Source organism: Podarcis vaucheri (genome assembly GCF_965113315.1).
Source record: "Podarcis vaucheri genome assembly, chromosome: Z".
Lineage (NCBI taxonomy): Eukaryota > Metazoa > Chordata > Lepidosauria > Squamata > Lacertidae > Podarcis > Podarcis vaucheri.
Genome location: NC_138758.1, coordinates 45,449,276 through 45,471,965, shown reverse-complemented (window position 1 = coordinate 45,471,965; position 22,690 = coordinate 45,449,276). Strand labels below are relative to the sequence as shown.

At 42.6% G+C, this 22,690-nt stretch overlaps 1 protein-coding gene and 1 long non-coding RNA gene across 3 annotated transcripts in view; one reads left to right on the top strand and one right to left on the bottom strand.

The window, feature by feature from the left end:
• The window catches only part of ASTN2 (astrotactin 2), a 672,988-nt gene that overhangs the window by 136,806 nt on the left and 513,492 nt on the right, over positions 1-22,690 (top strand). For both annotated transcript variants that reach the window (XM_082208795.1, XM_082208796.1), the window contains exon 2: positions 14,896-15,083. In XM_082208795.1, coding sequence (XP_082064921.1) covers positions 14,896-15,083 — 188 coding nt within the window. The remainder of the gene's footprint in view (positions 1-14,895; positions 15,084-22,690) is intronic.
• The window catches only part of LOC309524411, a 409,164-nt gene that overhangs the window by 13,810 nt on the left and 372,664 nt on the right, over positions 1-22,690 (bottom strand). The gene's annotated exons all lie outside the window — the stretch shown is intronic.

Genomic DNA, 22,690 nt, shown 5'->3' with positions numbered 1-22,690 from the left:
CATGTCAGCGTAATCTGCTTTTATGGGAATAGTCTTGGTTCCCGACCAAATGCATTTAAGCCCTTTTGCTTTTAAGTTTGATTGTAATGCGACTTGAAAATTTCAATGAAATGTTTATATTTAAGGACTGTAGAAATGGCAGAGAGAAAATGGAATTACAAAATCAATCAGAAAGCATCTTGCTCTTGTGTGCGTATGTCTCTCTGTTTCCTTGTCTCTCTGACCTTTCTTGTGAGCAGACAACTGAATGGCTGGCTGGAAACGTCTTCCCTGCTTGTTCTTCAGGGACATATTTGTACAATGTGCTGGAAGCAAAATTGGCTTCTTGAGCACAATTCTTCTGCGTTTGGAGGGAAAGTGTGGTGTTCAGCAAATTTTTACTCAGAGTAGACCCACTGAAATTAATTGACCTAACTCAGTTATGTTCATTAATTTCAGTGAGTCTACTTTGAGTAAAAATTAGTTGCCACCCAATCTACCTGCAAAGGGATAGCTGTCCCTTGCCTTTGGGGGGGGGGAGGGTCGCCAATTCAGCAGGAACAGAAGAATCTTAAATATATCAGCTCCTAAGCAAGCACAGATTATTGTATTGTATTGTATTGTATTGTATTGTATTGTATTGTATTGTATTGTATTGTCATATATCATATCATAATCTCATAATGCAGTTTTCAGTGATGAGTGCACTTCAGTCAGATGTGAAGATATGAATTTCTTGGCAGGCCTTGGGAACGTAAAGCAAATTTCCTGTTTTTTTTTGCATTCTTCTGTAACATAGGGATGTATCCCACTAAGGCTGGATCAAAGAAGCATTTCAGTTAAACACGTTGTGAACTTTGTATGAGAAACTGGGTTAGCAAAAGTGGAACTCCACAGTGCCTTTTGCACAGTGTTAGAATGCATAAACAACGGATATAAAGCACTTTTTCTTTGCCAATGTAGCTGAGTCCTAAATGCTACTAAGGTGGAGGCCATGGCCTGGTGAGAGAGCATCTGCTTTGCAATCAGAAGGTCCCAGGTTCAATTGTTGGCACCTCCAGATCAGGCTGAGAGAGACTCCTGTCTGAAACTCAGTAGAGTGGCCGCCAGACAGTGTAAGCAATGCTGAACTAAATGGACCAAGTGGTCTGACTATGTATAATTTAAATGGGTATATTCTAAGAACAAACATTGGGTATTTACAACCCAAAATGTTGGTCATGTTATGGTGCACATATGCATTATTTATTTATCAAATTTATATCCTGCCTTTCCTCCCCAAGGAACCATGGTGGCAAGTACACAAATCTTTACACAAATGGATTATGTAAAAAGAGTTCCAGTGCAGATTCCCCTTTAAGGTTGCAGTTCCCAGCATCTGCTATGGTGGAGTTGTGCTTGAAAATTCGACCACTAGTGCACTTTCCAAAATAAATATATTGAGGAACAAGATAGGGTTTTAGATGTGTTTAGAGGGACAACAAACAATCAAGAGAGTTGTTTCCAGCTGAACAGGCTACCTGGGTAGGTAATTAGCTGTTGTGGTTCCCACCAATACACAATAATTTTGGAAACATTAAACATTAGAGAACCCTTGTGTGTACAAAGCAGTCTGCCCAACCTGACTGCTGACTGTTCTAATCTTATTTTGCATTCCAAGGCGGAGAAGAATTTCTGGGTAAATGACCCTCAATTCATAATGTGTCTGAGCATTACAAGCTGGGCAAATTTTCATTCTGAACTTTGACAGTGTTGCTACTTACCAAGGAATATTAAATAGCTAAGCCAATTTCTTCTGTTCACACTTGCACCTCACCCCACATGAATTGTATGCTTTTTCTTTCTTTCTAATAAAATAGTTTGGTATAAAACATGTCCCCCCCCCCCAACAAAATCTTGATAAAGGGCTGTATCTATGTTCTCCTTAGAGTGCATTCTCTGGAATCAGCGGACCCTAGTTCTGTACATTAATTCCAGTGGGTCTGCTCTGAGTAACATTGGATACAACTCAAAATTGGAAGGTGTCAACTTAAAAACAACTTCTGGATCTCCAGTGGAAAAGCCTTAGTTAGTCCAAGGGAAATTCACAGATCTGGGAAATTTCAGAGAAGAGAGGCATGTTCTAGATTTATCTGGTTCTAATTTGGGTGTTGCTAGTGTGCTGCCCTTAAGATTTTGTTGGACGCCCATCAACACTAACCAAAGTGGTCAGTGGTCAGGGATGGCGGGAGCTGCAGTCTAGTAAAATATCAAGGGCACCATTTTGGCTATCCCTGTTCTAACTGGACAGTGTTGGTCATCAAGTCTTAAGTACATGTGCCTCACAAGGATACTGTGAGGACAGAACAGGAATAGTTTTTTAACCTGCCTTTAAGCTCTTATCTATTCTTCTAAATACATTTAATACTAACATCACATTACATTGTGCTTGGCACTGCAGTTCATATTTGGGGTTGTGTGGTGTCATATTTGTGTGATGTCAGCTATTCTGTGAAGCCAAGAGTGTGACAGTTTTAATTGCATTGTGGTGCCATCTGACAGGGCAAATTGGAGAGAAGTCTTTTGGCTTGCTAACTACAGAAATCTGAGTGTGCATAGTTGCTCACTTAAGAACAGGCACCCACTTTCCTGCTCTGACACCATAACTATGCATGGGTTGTGCAGTGCAGGGCTGCCAACTTGAATAAAATATTGGGGAGGGGGCAGGTAAGCCCCACCCCACATAATCAATCACATGACAGCGCACACACAGCATCTGAATGGCAATACCCATTAATTTTGAAGGGACCTGGCCCCTTCAAATATTTTATGAGGGGGGAGGGACCTCAGCCCCTAGGAGTTAGCTCCTATGGTGCAATGTATACACCATGAGTAGCTTGTTTTAAAAATAATGACCCTTGGTCATCGCCGAGATTCTAGGATAAAAGCCAAGAGCTTCTCAGTCTCATGAATATTGTTCACATTTATATTTGCATAATATCATTAGCTGTAGTGATTGATTGCTATAGTTTAGAATGTAATTTGTTTCATAATTGCTAACTAGAATTTTTGTAATGGATGGATTTGTTCTACTAAATTAGTAGTTTTAATATTTGGCCAATATTTGGCCAATTGAGCAAGTGCTTTTCTTTAGAGTGGTCAAACACTGATCATTTTAATATCACATTCTAAAGATCAGTGCAATAACATCTAAATGAGTTGGTCATTCAAACTTTTGCTGCCCCTTTCCCAAGGAGCCATGCAGTACAACTGTCTTTCTCAACCTAAGACTTTTGATGTGGGTCCAGTGTTGCTGAGAAACAGTTTTGTTGTTGTTATTGTTGTTTTACAGAGCAGCTTTCAAATCCCTCTTCATCCATGAAGCTCACACTGTGAGTGGGAGTGCAGGTTAACCACCATCAGTCCAGGCTGTCTTTCACCATAAGGTTTTTTTGTGAGGGGGGAGAGGGGAAATAAGGGTTAGAGGAGTGGATGTGTTTGCCTTACCTCCTTGGAAGATGGTTGAGGAAATTTATAATTATTGTATTTTTCCGTGTATAACACACCCTCATGTAGAAGACGCTTCCTATTTTGGGGGACTCAAAATTAAGAAAATGGGGGGAGATTGCCCCTGTGTGTAAGACTACACCCCCTTTTTTAACATTATTTTTTGGTAAAAAGATCCTAGTCTTATACACAGAAAAGTACGGTAAGTATAAGTAAAATAGGTCCTCGTGTACCATCACAGGTTGAAGTCTGCACTGTGAAAGTGAATGGAGGCAAGCAAACCAGCCAAACCAATCCTTCCTTGTTAAATTTGCTGTTGCCTCCTCTGCTCACTCAGTTGCTTGGAACTCTATGGCTGTCAGGTGAGCTGTTATATGCAAGGCTGCACCAACCATATAAGCACAATGTTTGCAGCTTCTGTTCGCTTAGCTAGGATCCCAAAAACAAGTGAAATGATAAAACTCTCACTTTCCAGACAGGGCTACATACAGTGCTGTGAAAAATATATTTTATATCTGGTTTAAGTCTAAGGAGTCTCGTATGACAGAACAACTCTAGCCCTGCCCCATAGCAACAAAACCCCACTTCCTAACCTGAATTATCTGTTTCATCAGTTATTAGCAGAACATCCACCAAGCTACTTAATGTCGTCTGTCAGCTACAATGACATCTCTGTCTATTTAGCTGTCCCTATGTATGGGTTTCTCATATTGCCAGGGCATGACCTCGGTTTATATACAGTACTGTATTTCATCCTTAGCAGGTGCATGAAATTCTAGGTCTCCTGATAGTACTGTTATTGCTATTGAGGTTCAGATGAAGGTTTCTGTAGCAGTTGACAAACAGAAGTGTTCTGAGCGGATTTCCATGGTGCTGTTCTCCCCCACGCCCTCTTAAAAATACAGATATTGGTTACATCACCTCTTATATACCTCATAAAAAAGGTTTTTTATTTGAAGCTTTAGTGCTTTTTCAATGTTTCACTACCAAAGGTTATGGACTGTTTCTCTGTTGTCAGAACTAAAATGAACTCATTTTTCTAAAGCAAAATGATTATTGTGTGTGTGTGTGAAACCTTGGGTGGGTTAGCTTAACTTGTCCCACTGTTCAAACCTTTTTCACTTGTGCTCCTGTTTTCCCTCTCCTGTTTCGGAAGGTTTTTGTGGGAAGACTAGAAATTACATTCTATCTACAAGTCATACTTCACCAGGAGAACATATTACACTCCACATTTTGGTTTCTGAGATAACTCAGCTTTTTCAGCTAGAAAAAAGTAGTAGTTAATTTATAGCTTCCAAATTGGAAAATAATGAACCATTTGGCCTAACCTTCTGTCCTGGTGGCAGATGAATTTATACAAGGGATAAATTCAGGCATAATGGAAAGCCATGATTTGTTTGGCCAAACCATGGATTGTCTTAATGTCTGAATCTAACTCTGCCCCCAAACTGTGATTTGTTTTGAGACTAACAGTCCAAGACATCAAAGTTGAAGGTGATTTGTAAACCACACTTCCTGCTGTGGCTTGCTGTTCATGACTGAATTCACATATCATTAAGCCATAGTTATTTATTATAATACTTTATTTTGTAATATTTTTTTAAACCCACCCTTCATCACAAGATCAGGCTACATAGAATATGCAGTTTTAAAAGCAAATGTAAGTAATACAATAAATCATGTAAAATTCATCTAAATGGAGCAGAACCAAATAAATTCTGTAAAAGAAATGGATTCCACAAAACAAGGTACCTTACCTGTCAAAGGTCAAGGTAAGAAGGTATGCCTACAGCGTACAGCAGGAGGTGTACAATAAAGATGCTAGATGCACCTCAGTAGGAAGTTCCACAGTTTAAGGACTGTCACAGAAAAAGCCTTCTCCTGTGCTGCCATTTTTAGGTGAATTGCCTCCCTCTGCTGACAAGGTTGGTAGGGATGTTCGGATATTTGGGGCCTAAGTCATTTAGGGATTTAAACACTAATGTGAGCACCTTGAATTGGGTCTGGAAATGAATGGGCAATCAGTGCAGCTACTTTAAAACAGGGATTATATAGGCACTAAATGAAACCACAGCCACTAATCTGGCCGTTGCATTTTGGCCTGGTTGAAATTTCTGAATCATATTCGATGGCAGGCCCACAATAGAGTGTGTTGCAGTAATCCAGTCTAGAGGTTACCAGAGCATGAAATACAGTGAGCAACTCACTCCTGTCTAATAATAATAATAATAATTTATTTATACCCCACCCATCTGGCTGGGTTTCCCTAGCCACTCTGGGCAGCTTCCAACAAAATATTAAAATACAATAGTCCTTCAGATATTAAAAGCTTCCCTAAACAGGGCTGCCTTCAGATGTCTCCTGAAAGTCTGGTAGGTGTTTTTTCCTTTGACATTTGGTGGGAGGGAGTTCCACAGGGCGGGCGCCACTACCGAGAAGGCCCTCTGCCTGGTTCCCTGTAACTGAAGCTCTGCAGCTGGTGAACCAGCCAGAGATGGAAGTGGGCAACCCTGGGCACAAAGACCACCTAAAGCCTCCGCTGACTGTGCTGGATCTGGGAGCACTTCCAAGCTACAGACCTCATCCTTCTAGGGGAGTTCATTCACATCCAGAACAGGCCATCTCTCTACCTCCTTTACTAGTGAATGTGGAACGGATAACACCTCTGACTTTTCAAGAATTTGATATAATTTATTGGCTCACATCCAGCCCATCACTGCCTCCAAGCCCTAGCCTAGCACTTTTGCCCCCTCTCCTGATTCAGATGGATAAAAAAGATAGCATTGGGTGTCATCTGCATAATGGTGACACTTTACTCCAAATCTCCTGATGACAGCTCCCAGTGCTTTCGGATAGGTGGGCAGTGAACTTCTGCACCTCAGAAAGATTCTGCACTGTGGAGTTGGGGGTGAACTTACATATCTGTGAAGCCAACCTCTAAGCATATGGTGGGGGAGACAAAACAACTAGTTCAAGATCCTGGCTTGCCAGTCTAGAAGCTCAAACCATGGTTTTGCTAACACCTAAAGCATCTTGAGTGTATGTTTGCTGAGACTTCCCTTGAAAACCACAGAAGGCACTTTTATATCTTACCAAAGTACTTTATTCCACAATTTGGATCTGGGGTACCTGATTAATTGCTTTCTCTTATATGTACGCTAAGGTCTTCCCTGAAGACTCTGTTCTATGTGCCTCTACCAGCTGATAAACTCTGTTCTCAGGAGAGAACATAACGTATGCTGGATCAGGCCAAAGGTCCTTCAAGTCCAGCATCCTGTTCTCACATCAGCCAACTAGGTTGCTCATGGGAAGCCTGCAAGCCGGACCTGATGCAACAGTGCTCTCCCCATCTGTGATTCCATGCAGCTTGCCCATCCCACTTTTGGCTCCAGCCAAGGGTGTTTCTCCTGTCCAGCTTTTGGGATTTTACAATACAGATTTTTATTAATGAATTATTGCTGCTGATAGTTGTGTTGAGTTTTGCTTCTTTGGTGGTTCTTTTTATTGTGTCTTATTAGTGCTTACTGATACTTATTTTGTTGTAGTTTAAACATTTCTTATTAGTTGTCTTGTGTGACTTTGTAGATCAAAAGGCAAAGTACAAATATTTTAATAAAATTACGTAGGAAGTTCTTTCACATGTTTTCATAAATCTCTTGAAAGCTCTTTCTGCCTGTTTGGCCTAGGAAAGCTTGGGCAATTGTTCCCCCTCTTGTTTTGAGATTAAGAATTCGTGGATTTCCTTCTGATCATCATTATTCCTTTCTGCACAGCATCTTGAGTTTTCTAGGTCCTGCATTATCTAATCAAATTATCTGTGGAAAAGTACAGTGTGTTCTAAATGAGATATTACAAAGGCAGAGTGGAACAGTATTATTAATCCCCAAGTCTTCGAAAATGATGCTTCTGTTGACAGAGCCCTGAATCTGACCCTCATGCCCAGCACATATAACCGATGGGACATTAACTATATTAAGCTTTCCTAATAATTCTTAATATGGATTTGTCTTTTTGCTGCCCATGTACCTCATGTTGACATTTTTCACTGAACTACCCAGTGTGACCCACTAGTTTTCTCTTGAGTACTCACTTCAGAGATTTGTGGTTATGGAGGATTGATTAGTGAAAGCAGCCATTAAGTATACAGTGGCACTGCTGGAAAAGTTAGTTCATGCTGAAACTTAGCTGTTTCAACAGAATGAAAATATACTCTAAAACACAACAAAATACCTCCCCCCCTCCAACAGTCAGTATTGAGTCTCAGAAGATTTGCTCTAATGGCCAGCTATGCAGGCCAAATGTATTATGAAAGGGGTGCTACATTTCAAAAAGTGAAAATCCAGAAAGAAAAGTTGTTGAGCAAAGTCCGAAAAAAAGAAGTTTTTGAGCTAAGGCAGGATCGCCAAAAACAACACTGCCAACATGGGTTGCCATATGTCCAGATTTTCCTGGATGTTTAAGCGATTTCTGCCCAGACACAGTTTCTGACGTCCAATCTGGCCAGCTACGTCCGGGAAATTCCAGACGTATGGCAACCCTATATTATGAGTAGGGGTTGGGGCACAAATGTGATCAAGGTTGCAGTTAAAGGCAAACGTACCTAATCCACACATACTGAAACAATACGTGACATTGCCATCCTTTGAAATTAATACTTCTCTGAGTGTTGTGCTGCAACTCTCCGATCAAATAGTGTGCAAAAATGCATATACCAGGCTGAGGTTTGCATAAAATGCATGTAATAATGAAAATGACATACACAGATGCATCCTAATATGGAAACTCTAAAAGAGAAAATAAGCTTTGCAAAAAGGTGTATATTAGGAGAAATTCACACTAAGGTTTTGATGAATTTTCATAAAGACTTTTTAAAATTTACGAACTGATTTGGATAACTGAAAATATTGGGAAAATGAAAAACTGAAATTGACTGATTTGCCAATTCCCAACTATAGTTAATACCAAGGTCCTTGTAAAAAAACCAGTTCTTCAGTTTACCTTCGTAATTAGGCAGAACTGAAATATCCTTTTGATGGGAGAAAGTCATTTTCACCTTGTTTTATCAGGGAGGGGGCAGTTTGAATGGGATGATAAATGATTTAATGTTTCTGTCCATTTTGTTCCACAAGCACACATTCTCTCCCGATGGAGGATGCAGTTTTGAGAAAAGCCTTCTCAGATTTTGGAAGGCATCATATCTGATAGTTTCCCAAAACACAGCAGACTCTGCAGTCCTGAGCAATGGCACTTACTCCCTAGTAAGTGTGGTTAGGAATGCAGCTTAAGTTTTCATTCAAGGAGCAATTTAAGAGTATTTAATCTCTATGTACTGGGAGATGTTTATTACAAGCACTATAGATTAAACATATTTATTGCTTTGCCCTGATTGAGCTGTCCTAGATGGATTTCAGCCAGGTGTGGGGAGTGTTGATTTATATTGGATGACTAGGTTGGAATACCAAGAAGACTTATCAGCAGTTTTTACAGCTTGTTCCAACAAGCATAGTTTGGATAACCTTGGATCATTTTGATTTCTTATCAGAATCCAGTCCTTAATACCTTTTAGTAACTAAGCAAAGCTAAGAAGCCTTAGCAACTAAAGGTGCTTGCTTTGTGGCTTCTCCGGCATATAAAACTACTGTCTCTTGTGGAAGAGGTAAAGGGGCATTTAAAGGTTTTCTTGAACTATCTGGACGTCCTCAGTCTTGTCCAGAAACCTCAATACTTCCCCGAAAAGTAGAATTCTGGAAAATAGTAATATAGTATGCACTGGATGTAAGAATTCCCAATGTAATGTAAGCATGCCCAAACCACGTCCCTAAATATTTAAAGGAAGTTGCTTGTTCTGAAGTGTTTCCATCCAGTTGAAATAAGGGGGATAGTGCCAAAGGCCCTGAATGCTCCCTTGTAATTCTGCAGTTGCCAACATGGTGCCTGTGAGCACAACAACAGCCACAAGGACCTCTCTGGTACCCATGAAACCTTTGAACTCACTCGCTGCCTATTTAGCATGAGGTTGTGAGGATGGTTCCCATCTCCCCCTTTTGAACAGTAATGATGAAGCAGGAAAGAGCATTGTGTTCTGCCATGTCGCCTTTCAACTCCATGAAGTGACCTGGAGTGAAAAAAATTCTCTGGCTATTTCCCCCAATGCCCCACTCCCCAAACTTTGCTATGGGAAGGTTTCACTTTTTTCAATCCATTAGTAACAATGAATGGGTGCTAATTAGACAAGCTTTCGGTTCCGAAACTTTCTACCTCCAGGATCTGCTTGAGAGGTGACAATTAGTATAGCAGGTAGATACAAATTTTGTCCTAAACAGTTAGCAGTTACTGGAATCATTTTCCATTACTGTACTCCCTAATCCATCTTTGAAGATTGCCAAATTCTTTGCCATAATAATATCATTGTTACAACAAGGAGTTCTATAGCTTAAATTTCCTATAGGTAAGCCCATACATTGACCCTGGACCCAGCCTTCCTATTTTAGGCTCAAAAGTGGGGAAGGGTTCTTTTATATTTCCCCCTCCCTTGCCCAAAGATGCCATTCAAAGTAGTTGTCATCTCCTGCCATTCCTTGCCATACCCTCCAACATTTTTCTGATGAAAATAGGGACGTCCCATTCCATAATGATAATTTTACTACAGTGGTACCTTGGTTTTCGAACATCTCGGAAGTTGAATGTTAGGGTTAGGGTTAGGGTTAGTTTTCGAATGCTTTTCTGAAGTCAAACATGCCATGCAGCTTCCGTATTGAGTTTTCCGTAAGTAAATGCTTCTGTTTTTTGAATGTTTTGGAAGTCAAATGGTCTTCTGGAACAGATTATGTTTGAAAACCGAGGTACCACTGTATTTATACCCCACACATCTTCCTGGGTTGCCCCAGCTACCTTGGGCAGCTTCCAACAAAACTCCATTCCCTTCAACATTTCTCTAATGAAAATAGGTATATTCTAAGGAAAAGCAGGACATTCCAGGATCAAATCACAAACCTGGATGGCTTCTCTAAATCAGGGATGCCCCTAGAAAAAGGGGACAATTGGAGGGTCTGCCTTTTCTGCTTCTCCTTTCACACTCAACTTGTGCCCTACTCGCCTTCCAGGCTGCATGTGCATTCATCCTTCCTTCTTGTACATGCACCTACAGCAGATTTCTTCTTGTATATTTGTTCTTTATGTTCCTAGTTAGTTAGTTTGTTTGAAACAACCTTTTCTCTCTCTAATTCTACTCCTGATCTGCTCCAGCCTTAAACCTCAGAGGAAGGAGACTTCCATTCCCCATAACTTTCCCTTTCTTCTTTAACTTCCCTTCTCCTCATAACTTCCCTTCTCTGCCTTGTTCTGGCAGAGGCTTGTGATGTGGCCAGGGTGCAGGTGGGCAAGTGAGGTAGCACTGAGCAGGCTGCAGCACTGATGCTCCCCATTTGGGAAGCAGAGTGCTGCACCACAGTGCCCCTTGGGTTCTGTCTCTGCCACGAACTTCCTTAGCCACCACATTTGAGAAACTGCGACCCAGCCATGAGATCTCCTGTCTTCATTCTGTGTGTACCACTTGGTCGTTCTCCATATTTTCTTCACAATTTCAGAGTCTACTGTCTACTGCTATCAGTATTAATATTTAATGCTTGTTTAGCATCATTCACATCCTAGACGCCGTACAGAAAGCAGCAGTAATACAGTCCCTGCCCACAGGGCTTTCTGCCTTTATTAAACATACGAAACAGGAACGGGGGGTGGAGTGAGAGAGAGAGAGAGAGTGGGAGGGAAATGGTAATGAAAAGCCTGAACGATGAAGAGTCAAAAGTGTTGCAGTGGGTAGAGTAGTGCCTAGGAAATGCTTTTCAAAACAAACGGATGTTCAGGAATGACTCAGGAGACCAATGCAGTTTGATGTAGGCAAGTTCTAAATGTGTATCTATGAGTAGTGTTGGATGGATCACTGTATTTCTGCTACGTCAGTTTCTGCATGTGTTCATTCATAAGTTCGTAATGACCTGTTCTTACAGTACTCTGAGGTAAAATCAACATGAGGTTATTTTGTCCTAAATTTTGTACAGTTTTTTTTAAATGCATTTTGGCATGTTATTTGGGTTGAGGATTGTATTGTGAGCTTCTGTGAAGTGCAGAATCGGAAGGACAATTATATTCTGGCCCAGGTATTATATTGGCACATGGGATATCTGTTGGTTCACTTAAAAGCTTTCAAGGAAGATTGAATACACATTTTTAATAAACAAGCAAACAAAGCATTGTTAATTTATCAGGGGAGAGCATGCGTCCTGCATGCAGAAGGTCTCGTGTTCAGTTCCTGGCATCTTTAGGCAGGACTGGGAGAGATTTCCCATCTGAAACCCTGGGGAACTGCTTCCAGTCCGGTCAATGTGCACAGTACTGCGGTAGATGACCCTGTGGGTTTGATTCAGAATAAGGCAGCTACCTATGTTGCTGTTGTTGATAGGCGTTTATTCCCCAGCTCTCCTGAAGTATTCAGATAGGGCCATTAGATGGAAGTTTGTGTTTCCTGTCCTTGTTCCTGGTTGGATAATGAGCGACCTGGGCCACTAACTGTCCTCGTTGGGGATTCAAGTGGCAATGCCTCTGTCTTGGATATGTCGATAGAATAATTAGCAAAGTGCTGAGTAAGGGAGTTTGCAATAATGGTTTAACCTTGTCTCTGTCAAGGGGGAAAACAGCAGCTGGGTATTCAGTCAGCTATAGAACAGTGGGAGTTTTGTGAGGGGGTGGAGGGGGATAAGTCTGATGGACAGGTAAGCTAAGCTCCACGCAAAGGGTTTCACTTTCTAGATAGGGTCTGTTTTGCCTGTTCATATCTGTTCCACCAGCTTAAACTCACATCAGCTATCTTTTCAGTACTGCAAAATAGGGAGTTTGTGCTGGGGGCCAGTGTTGGAGAAAGGAAAATGAACTTACGTGGAGCAGAAAACCTCTCTTGCGCAGAGGGGCATATGAGTCCTTGACATGAGCAGAATTTTAAAATATTGAAGTCTGTAGCTGTTGGCTACAATCTTTCCAAGAGCAGCTACTGCATATCTTAATTCTGAAGCCAGGGGCAAGCCCCTTTTTTAAGACCACGAAGATTGTGCATGGCTGCTCCTTTTGCTTGTATTCATGAGTATCTTTCAGAAATGGTGTAGGGTCTTTCAGTTTCAGCTCATTTTTGGTAGCTGAGCCTAAGCAGGTTGAGTGTTTTGTGTTCTGCTGTTGGCAATGTTTGTACTAGTTTTAATTTGGTGGTATTTGGAAGAGGTTTTGTGTGCAGTGTGTACGTGTTCATCACCAGGAGCTTCTGAGATACGAGTAGCCTAATAAAGTTGCATCAAATTTAATAACCTAAAATTTGGGCAACTGGCCCAGGGTCACCAAACCATATGGGGTTCAATTCTAAGGGTTGAAGCCAGACATTGTGAATGACTTGCTTCTCCTTATATAAGGATTTGAAATGGTTTTCCTGTCTTAATAGCCTGTGGCTTGATTAAGACATAATGGGAATCCATGTTTTCCTGCTATGTCAGGTGTTGGGAACCTTTGGCCCTCCAAATGTTCCTGAACTACAACATCCATCAACCTTGGCCATTGACCATGCTTGCTGGGTCTGATGGGAGTTGTAGTTCAGCAACATCTGGAGGGACTAAGTTTCCCCATAATTGTGCCATGTGAATGAGCTGTAGTGAGCCTTGGACTCAATGTGCTCCTCCTACCCACTTCTCTTTCATGGCTGCAAGGAGAAGACCTGAAGCATTCATTTATGACTTTGAACAGGCCACTGTTCTCCCTGCCATGCAAAGAGTTTGTTTATCTAGTGATCTGAAACCACTGTTTTATCCTGGTTTATTCTCACTAAAATTAGAATTTAAACAAACAAGAGTTCCTGAGGTTGGACACAGGATGTACCTAGGGGTTGGTCAGGTTGGCCACTGCCAAGGGCGCAGGCCCGGGGGGGTGGGCCCCACAAAAATTGTGCTTCTCCACTCTGGCTCATAGTGATTCGGAGTCCACCCTGGGCTGCTCCTCCACTGCTCTGGGTTGCCTGGGCAAGGCATGCAGGCTCCTCTGTTCACCTTGGTGTAGGAATCCAGTTGCTGGCATAGGCCATCACTGCAGCAGGGTGGGCACTAATTTGTAGGAGAAGGAAAAGGGAAGAGGAAGAGGAAGGAGGTGAAAGGGAAAGCAGTGAGGAGAAGGAGGGAGGCAGAAAGGCAGGCAGATGGACAAACAGAGAAGAGGGGGAGGGGGAAGGAGAGGAGGAGCAGAGCAACCAAACTCCAATGGCTCTGGGATGCAAAAGGCAACAAAATGCAAACTTTTTAATTTCTGGTCCATGATCTCTCCCAGCTTTGGAGGCGCAAGGTACACCTCTGCTTGTACATTGCAGGAAACTCAAGCTTTGTTTGAAACCAGATTCAATCTTTGCATGAAGCTTTGAAAGAGAAATAGATATTGGGTGGGAGTGTGGCATTCACACTCCTTATTCATGTAGCTGGAAATCATAATCAGGTGTTGGGAACCTTTGGCCCTCCAAATGTTCCTGAACTACAACATCCATCAACCTTGGCCATGGACCATGCTTGCTGGGTCTGATGGGAGTTGTAGTTCAGCAACATCTGGAGGGACTAAGTTTCCCCATAATTGTGCCATGTGAATGAGCTGTAGTGAGCCTTGGACTCAATGTGCTCCTCCTACCCACTTCTCTTTCATGGCTGAACTTGGCCACAGGGTGGGCAGGATCCCCCTGCCTTATTCCCAGAAGGTTCACAGTGCAGAGGGCTTCACTGGACACCTTTGCTGTGAAAGATGTAGCAGACTTCCCCAACCTGATGCCTTCCAGATATTTCAGACTACAACTCACATTAACTCTAGCTTGCACGGTCAACAGATGGAGTGTTGCAAATTGTAGAAGGAAACATCTGTAGAGCACCAGGTTGAGGAAGGCTGATCTATAGCACGTTGTCAAAGGGCATGATAAGAGCTGTTCAACAGTAGAATGGGCAACCTTGGAAGGTGGTGGACTTTTATTGGAGGTTTTAAAGCAAAGGTTGGATGACTATCTGACACGGATTCTTTAGCTGTGATTCCTGCATTCTAGGGAGTTGCAGTGACGTAGCGTGGGTTGTCAGCACCCGGGGCAAGGCAAGTAATTTGCGCCCCCTAACCCTAACCCCCAGATGTTGCGCCCGGTGTGGCCGCCCCCCTGCACCCCCCACGCTACGCCACTGGGGAGTTGGACCAGAAAATCCTTGGGAATCCTTTCAAACTCTGCAATCATATGATATTGTGAGCAGTTACATGCAGTTACATGATCTTTAAGCTTGGGTACTGTTGAGAATGGGAGTTGCTGAGAGATACCCAGGAAGAAGCCCTTTTCAACAGTACCTAAATATACTGAACAACTCTTTGTTTCTGTTCTTGCAGAGATGTCCGGGACGGTTTCTGACATTTCCTTGGTACACTGGAAGCAGCAGTGGCTGGAAAATGGCACCCTCTATTTCCATGTCTCTATGAGCAGTGCTGAACAGCTCTCTAGGAACACACCACCGACCCTGCAGGAGCCGTCAGAGATTGTGGAGGAACAGATGCATATTCTTCACATCTCCGTCATGGTGAGTGACCACCATTCTCCCCTTTACCATCTCAAAGACACCCCTCTTTTCTTGTCACCCTCCTCAGTTCAGCTTCTTCTGCAAAAGAATAAGAGAATCATAGAGTTGGAAGGGACCATGAAGATCATCTAGTCCAAGCCCCTACAATATGCATCTGTCCCTCATCAGGATCAAACCTGCAGCCTTGGTGTTATCAGCACCATGCTGATAACTGACCAACTGCTCTATCTATGGTCATAAGTGGATTTGATTTATGTATATATCCATATAGCTACACCTGTATTCACACTGCTTTTCTGCATAAGTTACAGCCTTGCTGTAAAACCACAGCAAAATACAATGGAAGCAAGCAGGCATGACAGGTTAAAATAATATTCAAATAAAAACATCTACCCAGCAAAGGCAAATGCCTGCTGGAATAGTAATAGTAATAGTAATAGTAATAGTCATTCACCAGCAGAAAACAGCAGGAGAAGGTGGATAGCTAAACTTCAGTGGGAGGAAGGTGTTCCACAAGTTGGGTGCCACCACAGAGAATGCCCTCCCTAGCCACTGCCAACCACTCTTCCACCACAGGGAACAGAGGAGGGCTTCTCCTCCAGATCCTAGGCAGCAGTCACGTTAGCATGGGAGGAGGGCTATTTGGGGTTATTTCTTTGTAAAGGGAATAATAATAATAATAATAATAATAATAATAATAATATCTTTATTTTCATTGCCCCCTTCGGGGACAACGAAATTACTTGACTGCTCCATAAAAACACTAATTAAACAATACAGTATAATACAGCAAGGGAGATTAGATGACTTTCAAAGTCCGGGCTTCCCATTCAGGGCCGAGATCGCTCTGGAGAAGAAGCTGTTCTTAAGACGGCTCGTTCTTGTCTTCATCGACCTGTATCTCCGTCCCGACGGCAAGAGCTCGAAGAGACAGTGAACAGGATGCGATGGATCTTTTACTATGTCCAGTGCCTTCCTATGGCACCTTGTGGCATAAATCTGCTCTAAGGTGGAGAGTGGGCAGCCAACAATGCTCTCTGCTGCCTTAACAACCCTGCACAACCCCATCCTGTCCTGGGTAGTACAGCTTCCGTACCACACACATAAGCCATAAGTGAGCACGCTCTCAGTGGCACAGTGATAGAAGGCAAGCAGCAGAATGTGCCTTGAGCAGTGAATGCTGGTCTATCAGAATTAGCTGCCCCATCAACCTCATTCTGCCCTCAGTCAGCCCCTCTGTGCCTGCCTTCTTGCTTATGACTAACCCAGGGAGTGGCCCTGACTGACCCTTACTGGGTCAGCTTCCTTCTCATTGCAGAATGCAGCAAGAGACCAAACCAAACGAGGATTAGTTGCCTCTGCTTGTTATTGGTTCTGTCCCCACCTACCCTTGGTGCCCGTGCTTTCTGCCTTACCAGTCCCAAGGGACATCAGCTGCCTCTGGCCTTGAGGCATTCATGTTTAAACTCCCTTGCTCTTAAAAGTTCCAGGCTGGTCCCCTGCCTCTGGGTACTGTGTAGCCAAATTTTCTTTTTAAATTATTTGACAAGAGCAACAAAGTGTGGCCTGGGGGAGTTTGGAGGGATGTTCTCTCTAGGGCAAGGGTAAATGCTAGATGACAAATAGGATGACAACTTCAACATGCCTTTGTTGTCATTATCTCTTGTATAACTCAAAACATGTGAATTGAAGGCTTCAGTGCTGTCAGAAGAGCCTGGCTTTTCTATGCTATATTCAGTCAGATAAAGACAAAGCAATGGGACAACATATACTGTACCTTGATGCCTTTTAAAGTTTGATCACACTCATCAAGCAGGTATCAGCAGCACAGTGGTGTGGTTTTTTTTTGGGGGGGGGTGGGGTTGTTTTGTTTTTTGCTGTTTGCACTGAGAAAGCAAATCTGTTATTGCAGCGCCCTGCAAATCGAAGTTTTATCACTTCAAGGCTTTTTGTTGTTAAGGCTTTTTAAAAAGCTGCCGCTTACCACTGTGCAGACTTTCTGGGACTGAGAAGAGAGACTTCTGGAATAGTAGTCTCTGACTGATGTTCTTCAGAGACAAGGCAAGGGGAAGACACAGGTGATGTCTGAACTCCTCTCACCTTCATAAGATACTCATGATGGGTAGCTTTGTGATAACCTATCCAAGGAACAGTAATTGATTCCACCTTAACTTCAGCTGTAAATTGCCACAGCTCTGCTTGCACAGCTGCTGTAGTGGGGATTAAACCACTGTTGTTTCTTTTTCCTTTTCGCTTTTGCCAAGAGGAGTAGTGCCTGTGTTGTGGTACCTGTGTCGAGTATAGAGTTCTTTCTATATTTTTTTTATTTTTACATGTTTTAGTTTGGGGGAAAGGCAAGGAGGTTGTGATGGTGGGAAGAATGTGATAGAGGCATATAATGTTACGCATTGTGTGGATAAAGCAGATTGGGATATGTTTTTCTTCCTCACTTGGGACAGATAGAAGGAAGTACTTCACACAGCACATCATTGAACTGTGTAGTTTACTTCTACCAACTTGCAAGGCTTTAAAAGTGGATTCAACACATTTATTGAGAATAAGGCTGTCAGCAGCTACTTGTCATAATGCCTATGAACATCAGCTGCTGGGAATTGCAACTGGGGAGAGCACTGTTGCATTCAGGCCCTGCTTTCATGCTTCCCGTGAACGTCTGCTTGGCTATTTTAGGATCAGGATGCTGGACCATGTCAGACCTTTGACCTGCTCCAACATTATGAAAGTGGGGGGTCCATTTCCCCTTTTTGCCGCCACCTTTTGTTTCTGGTGTTGGCAGGGATTGTGTCTGCAGGTGGAGTGAACAAAACTTGTAAGTAGCTTTGAGTGCATACTAAACCCGGCTCTCTATGTTTGCATATAAGTGAAAATGAAATTAATCTTTCCAGCTGTAGCATCTGCAGGAGCTGTAGATACAATATCATACAAGTGCCTTTTTATTTATGTAAGTGCTTTTATGAACCGCTTAGAGCAGTGGTTTTCAACCTTTTTGAGTCCTTGGCTCCCTTGACCAACCACGTTCTTTTTGTAGCTCACCTGTGGGATATAGGGAATCCCCACTTACAGGTTCCATTTTGGGCCACGCTGTATGTCACTGGGACACACATAAGTGGGAATTTTTTCGTTTCACCCTTGCCCCACACCATTCCATCCCTGCCCATTTTCAGCATCGTTTTTGGTGTAAGTGGGAACACACAAAAATACATTGTATTAAGACTTTAAGAGGAGGCTGCTAGGAGAGCAGAAAAGGCAGCAGAGGGTGAAACGCAAGTATTTGCTGTACAAAAGACTGATAAGTATAATTTTAAAAATAAAACTGATTTCCAAGGTGCAGGCGAAAGAGATAAAACTAGATGCTTCTTGTGTGGGAAAATAGGGCATTTTGCACAGAATTGTACAAAACAAAGTGGCACTAATAAAGAAAAGTTCCAGGGTGGTGGCAGAAAGCAAACTAAAAATGCATTTGCAGTTCCATCAGATTGCTATCTAGCAATCTCAAGTTAGAGGAAAACTGATGCTGTTGACAGTAACTCTTCTAGTTGGTTAATTGATTCAGGAGCTTCAATGCACATGACATGTGATGCTGATTTTTTTCAGAGAGTTACCAGTAAATGAAAATGCATCAGAGACAGTTACAATCGCAAATGGCCATAGAATATCTGTGCAAAGAAAAGGAACAGGTTTGCTTCAGTGTGTTGCAGGCAGAGAAACTATTTGTAACGAAGTGAGAAATATAGTTTACTTGCCAGAATTAACAGACAGTTTGCTGAGTGTGTCAACTCTGACCAAGCATGCTTTTAATGTAAATTTTAATCGCGACAGATGTGCAATTACCAGAGATGGAATTTTGTATGCACAAGGTTTTGAAAATAATGGACACAGGTCAAGAAAGAGCAAATATGGTCAAGAAGAATTCAAGTGCAACCTGTATCCCAGAAAATGGCGTACCAGAGAGAAAGAATTACTCTCTTACGGAGATTGTCAGGTATATGCTGGCACAGTCTAATTTATCATTTGAATATTGGGGTGAGGCAGTGATGAAAGCAACATATTTGCAGAACAGACTGCTAATAAAAGCTACAAATAGAACAGCATTTGAACTTTGGTTTGGAAGAGTACCAAACATCAGTCACGTTAAAGTTTTGGATCAAAAGTGTTTGCATATGTGCCAGTACAAAGACGTACCAAACTTAGCAAAATAAAAACAGTATTAAGGGTTTTTTTCAGGGCAGTGGAGAGTGTGTGTGCTATGTCCCATTTATGCATTTGGAGTGGGACTTGCCCTTCATCTGACAGGAAATGCACTGCTTGGGGGGGGATACAAAAAATGGGGTGTTGAGGGTCAGTTGGGGAGTGAGTGAGAAAAGTCCCTATTTTCCTCTAAGGAACATTGGAGGGTATGGGAATCTGAAACGTGTCTGGGAGATGGTGAGGAAGAGGACGATGACAGAGGATATATATATAGATTTTCACGGGTACAGGAATGCAGGTTTTGCATTCCTCCGGATGCTGCACCCCCCTGCAATCCCTACACAGATCTGGCTGGCACAAGGCACAAAACCACAGCTCGCCCCTATACACGAAGCCAAGCCAGAGCACAACTAAATGCAGCACAGCCATCTTCTCAGAAAAAACTCTTCACAAGCTCAAGAGGTCAAGACACGAAAGCTTTAGCAACTAATCTACACTTAATGACCCACCCAGTGGTATTCAGAATATCACTCATGAAATCACTCAAGATATCCCTCAAGTAATTAAGGAACAAAAGAAGAAAAGGCACACTAATCTAGGAACTTCCTCTCTGCCCAGAACGTTGGAGGCTATACACCACACCCCTCAACAGTATTTATAGGAACTCAAACACCAGATTCTGCTCTGTTCCAGTAACAAGAAGCCGAAAGCACCAGCCTGAAGATGACGAGTGAGACCTCGTCGAAACGTCGCACAGACACCCCGACTCTTACACGGGAAGACACCCGAAGACACCAAAACCTGCATATATATATATATATATATATATATATATATATATATATATATGCATGCATGCAGGAAGATATGGCCTATAAGTAAATGAAAGGGAGGGAAGGAAGGATAGACTTCTGCTGCTCTCCCGAACATCCCTCAAGTCTTCCCAGGGAGCCAAGGATCACTGGTTGAAAACCATGGACTTAGAGGAAAGTATTATTACACCAAGGCCATAGGGCTACTGGTAAAATTGGGGTGAGGGCCTGAATTGCTGCAAAAGCACGGTTGTTTGGGGTGAGGGAATGCAAGTTCGATCCTCCTGTATGCTTTTTTAAAATATTTTTTTGATGAAGTGGGGAATTGCTTCTATTCTTAAGGCACAACTAGGCTTGAGGGTTAGATGAACTGGCCCAGGTCTGAATTAAACTCTGTAAAGTGGTGGTGGGGATGCACAGTGTATAACGGCCTGGTCTGCCTGGCCTGGTAAGCCCAGAGTATTTCTTACTGTCACTGCATGAAAATGATGGTTCCTAGTGAGGGATTCACTCCCAATTTGCTCCTGTAAGGCATAGTTTAGCTTAATGTGTTGTCTAAACCTGGGATCAAAGTTAAGGTTTCTCTACTGATCTGCACAGTCTGTTACCATAGGAAAACATACCCTCCAAGTGCCATGATTTGACTGAGGCCATCACAGAAAATATGAGCTATCACAGATTTGTCCCTTGGTCCCTAATGTCCCGAATTGAGTGGAGCTCCTAGAAACAAACTCCTTCCCAACAGGACAAACTCAGCCTTCAACTGCCATGTAGCAGATTGTGCATCCTTCCGGCTCTGGCACAAGCTGGGCTTTTTACCTTCTTTGTCCATTTATTTATTAAATTTGCTCTCAATTTAAATTAGCTGCTGATGCGAGTGCCTGGTTGTGCCACTGCCCTCTTGCTACAATTCAGCTTCCCTGGCACCCACCTGGAGCTCACTGGGCTCAGGCTTAGGAGGGAGCTTACTTGTGAGTAAGTGTGCAGGGCTTCTATGGCAGGAAGCGGGGAAGCAGTATTGCTGTGGTTGTGATTGGGAAGGGGGACCTGACAAGAAATGTATTGATTTCTTCTTGGGAAATGTTGGGGTCTTTGGTCATAGACGGCGGTGAAAGAGGAGAGACCTTAAGCACAGTGCTGTGTTCAGACGACACCATAAGCAAAACTTTGTCTTAGCTGTTGTGCTTATCTAAACAGCCATTGAAGTGGCAAAGTGGTCTCCCTCCAAAGCCGGGACATTCAGGTAAAGTCATGGTTTTGCAGAGCATGGCGTGTGAATTTGCTTAGCCCACAGTTTTCTACCAGAAATTACTTTTTTAAAATCCTAGACCTGGCTGAATTGCTTGTTCCCTGGTAGATGACTCTCACTGAGTGTGTGTTTGAGGAGAGGGTGACTGCTTCATCCATTTCTAGATCATCGCTTTGTTATTTGAGTCAAACAATTGGAAAGAGCTGCTTCTTTGTTTTGTGTAATGATTCCTTTTGCATGGTTTTAGGTCAGAGATAATCTTGCTCTATTTTTTATCTAATACCAGTGTGGGATTAGATGCTTAAATGAACACCATGAACATTGTAAGGATTTGCACATTTTTATGGGTAGAATAAGAGGGTGTGGGCACAGGTGGGGGGGGGAATCAAAGAATTGTAGAGTTGGAAGGGACTCAAGGGTCATCTAGTCCAGCCCCCAAACAATGCAGGAATCTCAACTAAAGCACCCATGACAGGTGGCTATCCGACCTCTGCTTAAAAATCTCTAAGGAAGAAGAATCCACTACCTTCTGAGGGACTCTGTTCCACTGTCAAACAGCTCTTACCACCAGAAAGGTCTTCCTGATGTTTACTCAGAATCTACTTTCTTGTAACTTGAATCCATTGGTTTAGGTCCTACCCTCCAGAGCAGCAGAAAACAAGCTTGCTACATCTTCTATGGGATAAACCTTGAGATATTTGAAGGTGGCTATCATATCTCCTCTCAGTCTTCTCTTTTCCAAGCTAAACATATCCAGCTCCTTAAACGGTTCCTTATAAGGTTTGGTTTCCAGACCCTTGATTATATTGACTCTCCTCTGCACATGTTCCAGCTTGTCAATATCCTTCTTAAATTGTGGCTCCCAGCATGGACACAATATTCCAGGTGTGGTCTGACCAAGGCAGAATAGAGTGGGATTATTACTTCCTTTGATCTGGACTCTTCCTTTCCTTTTCTTTCTTTCTTTGCTGCTCCATCACACTGGTGACTCGTGTTAAGCTCGTGGTCAACAAAGACCCCTAGATCCTTTTCACATGTACTGCTTATAAGCCAGGTGTCCCCCATCATATATTTGTGCAGCTGGTTCTTCCTGTCTATGTGCAGAACCTTACATTTGTCCCTATTAAAATTCATTTTTTAGCTTGGGTCCTGTTCTCCAATCAGTTAAGACCATTTTAAATACTGATTCTGTCTTCTACGGCATTAGCTACCCCTCCCAATTTGGTGTAATCTGCAAATTTGGTGAGTATCCCCTCAATTCCTTCATCCAAGTCATTTATAAAGATGTTGAACAACAATGGATGCAGGAAAGAACCCTGCAACACCCCACTTGTTCTATT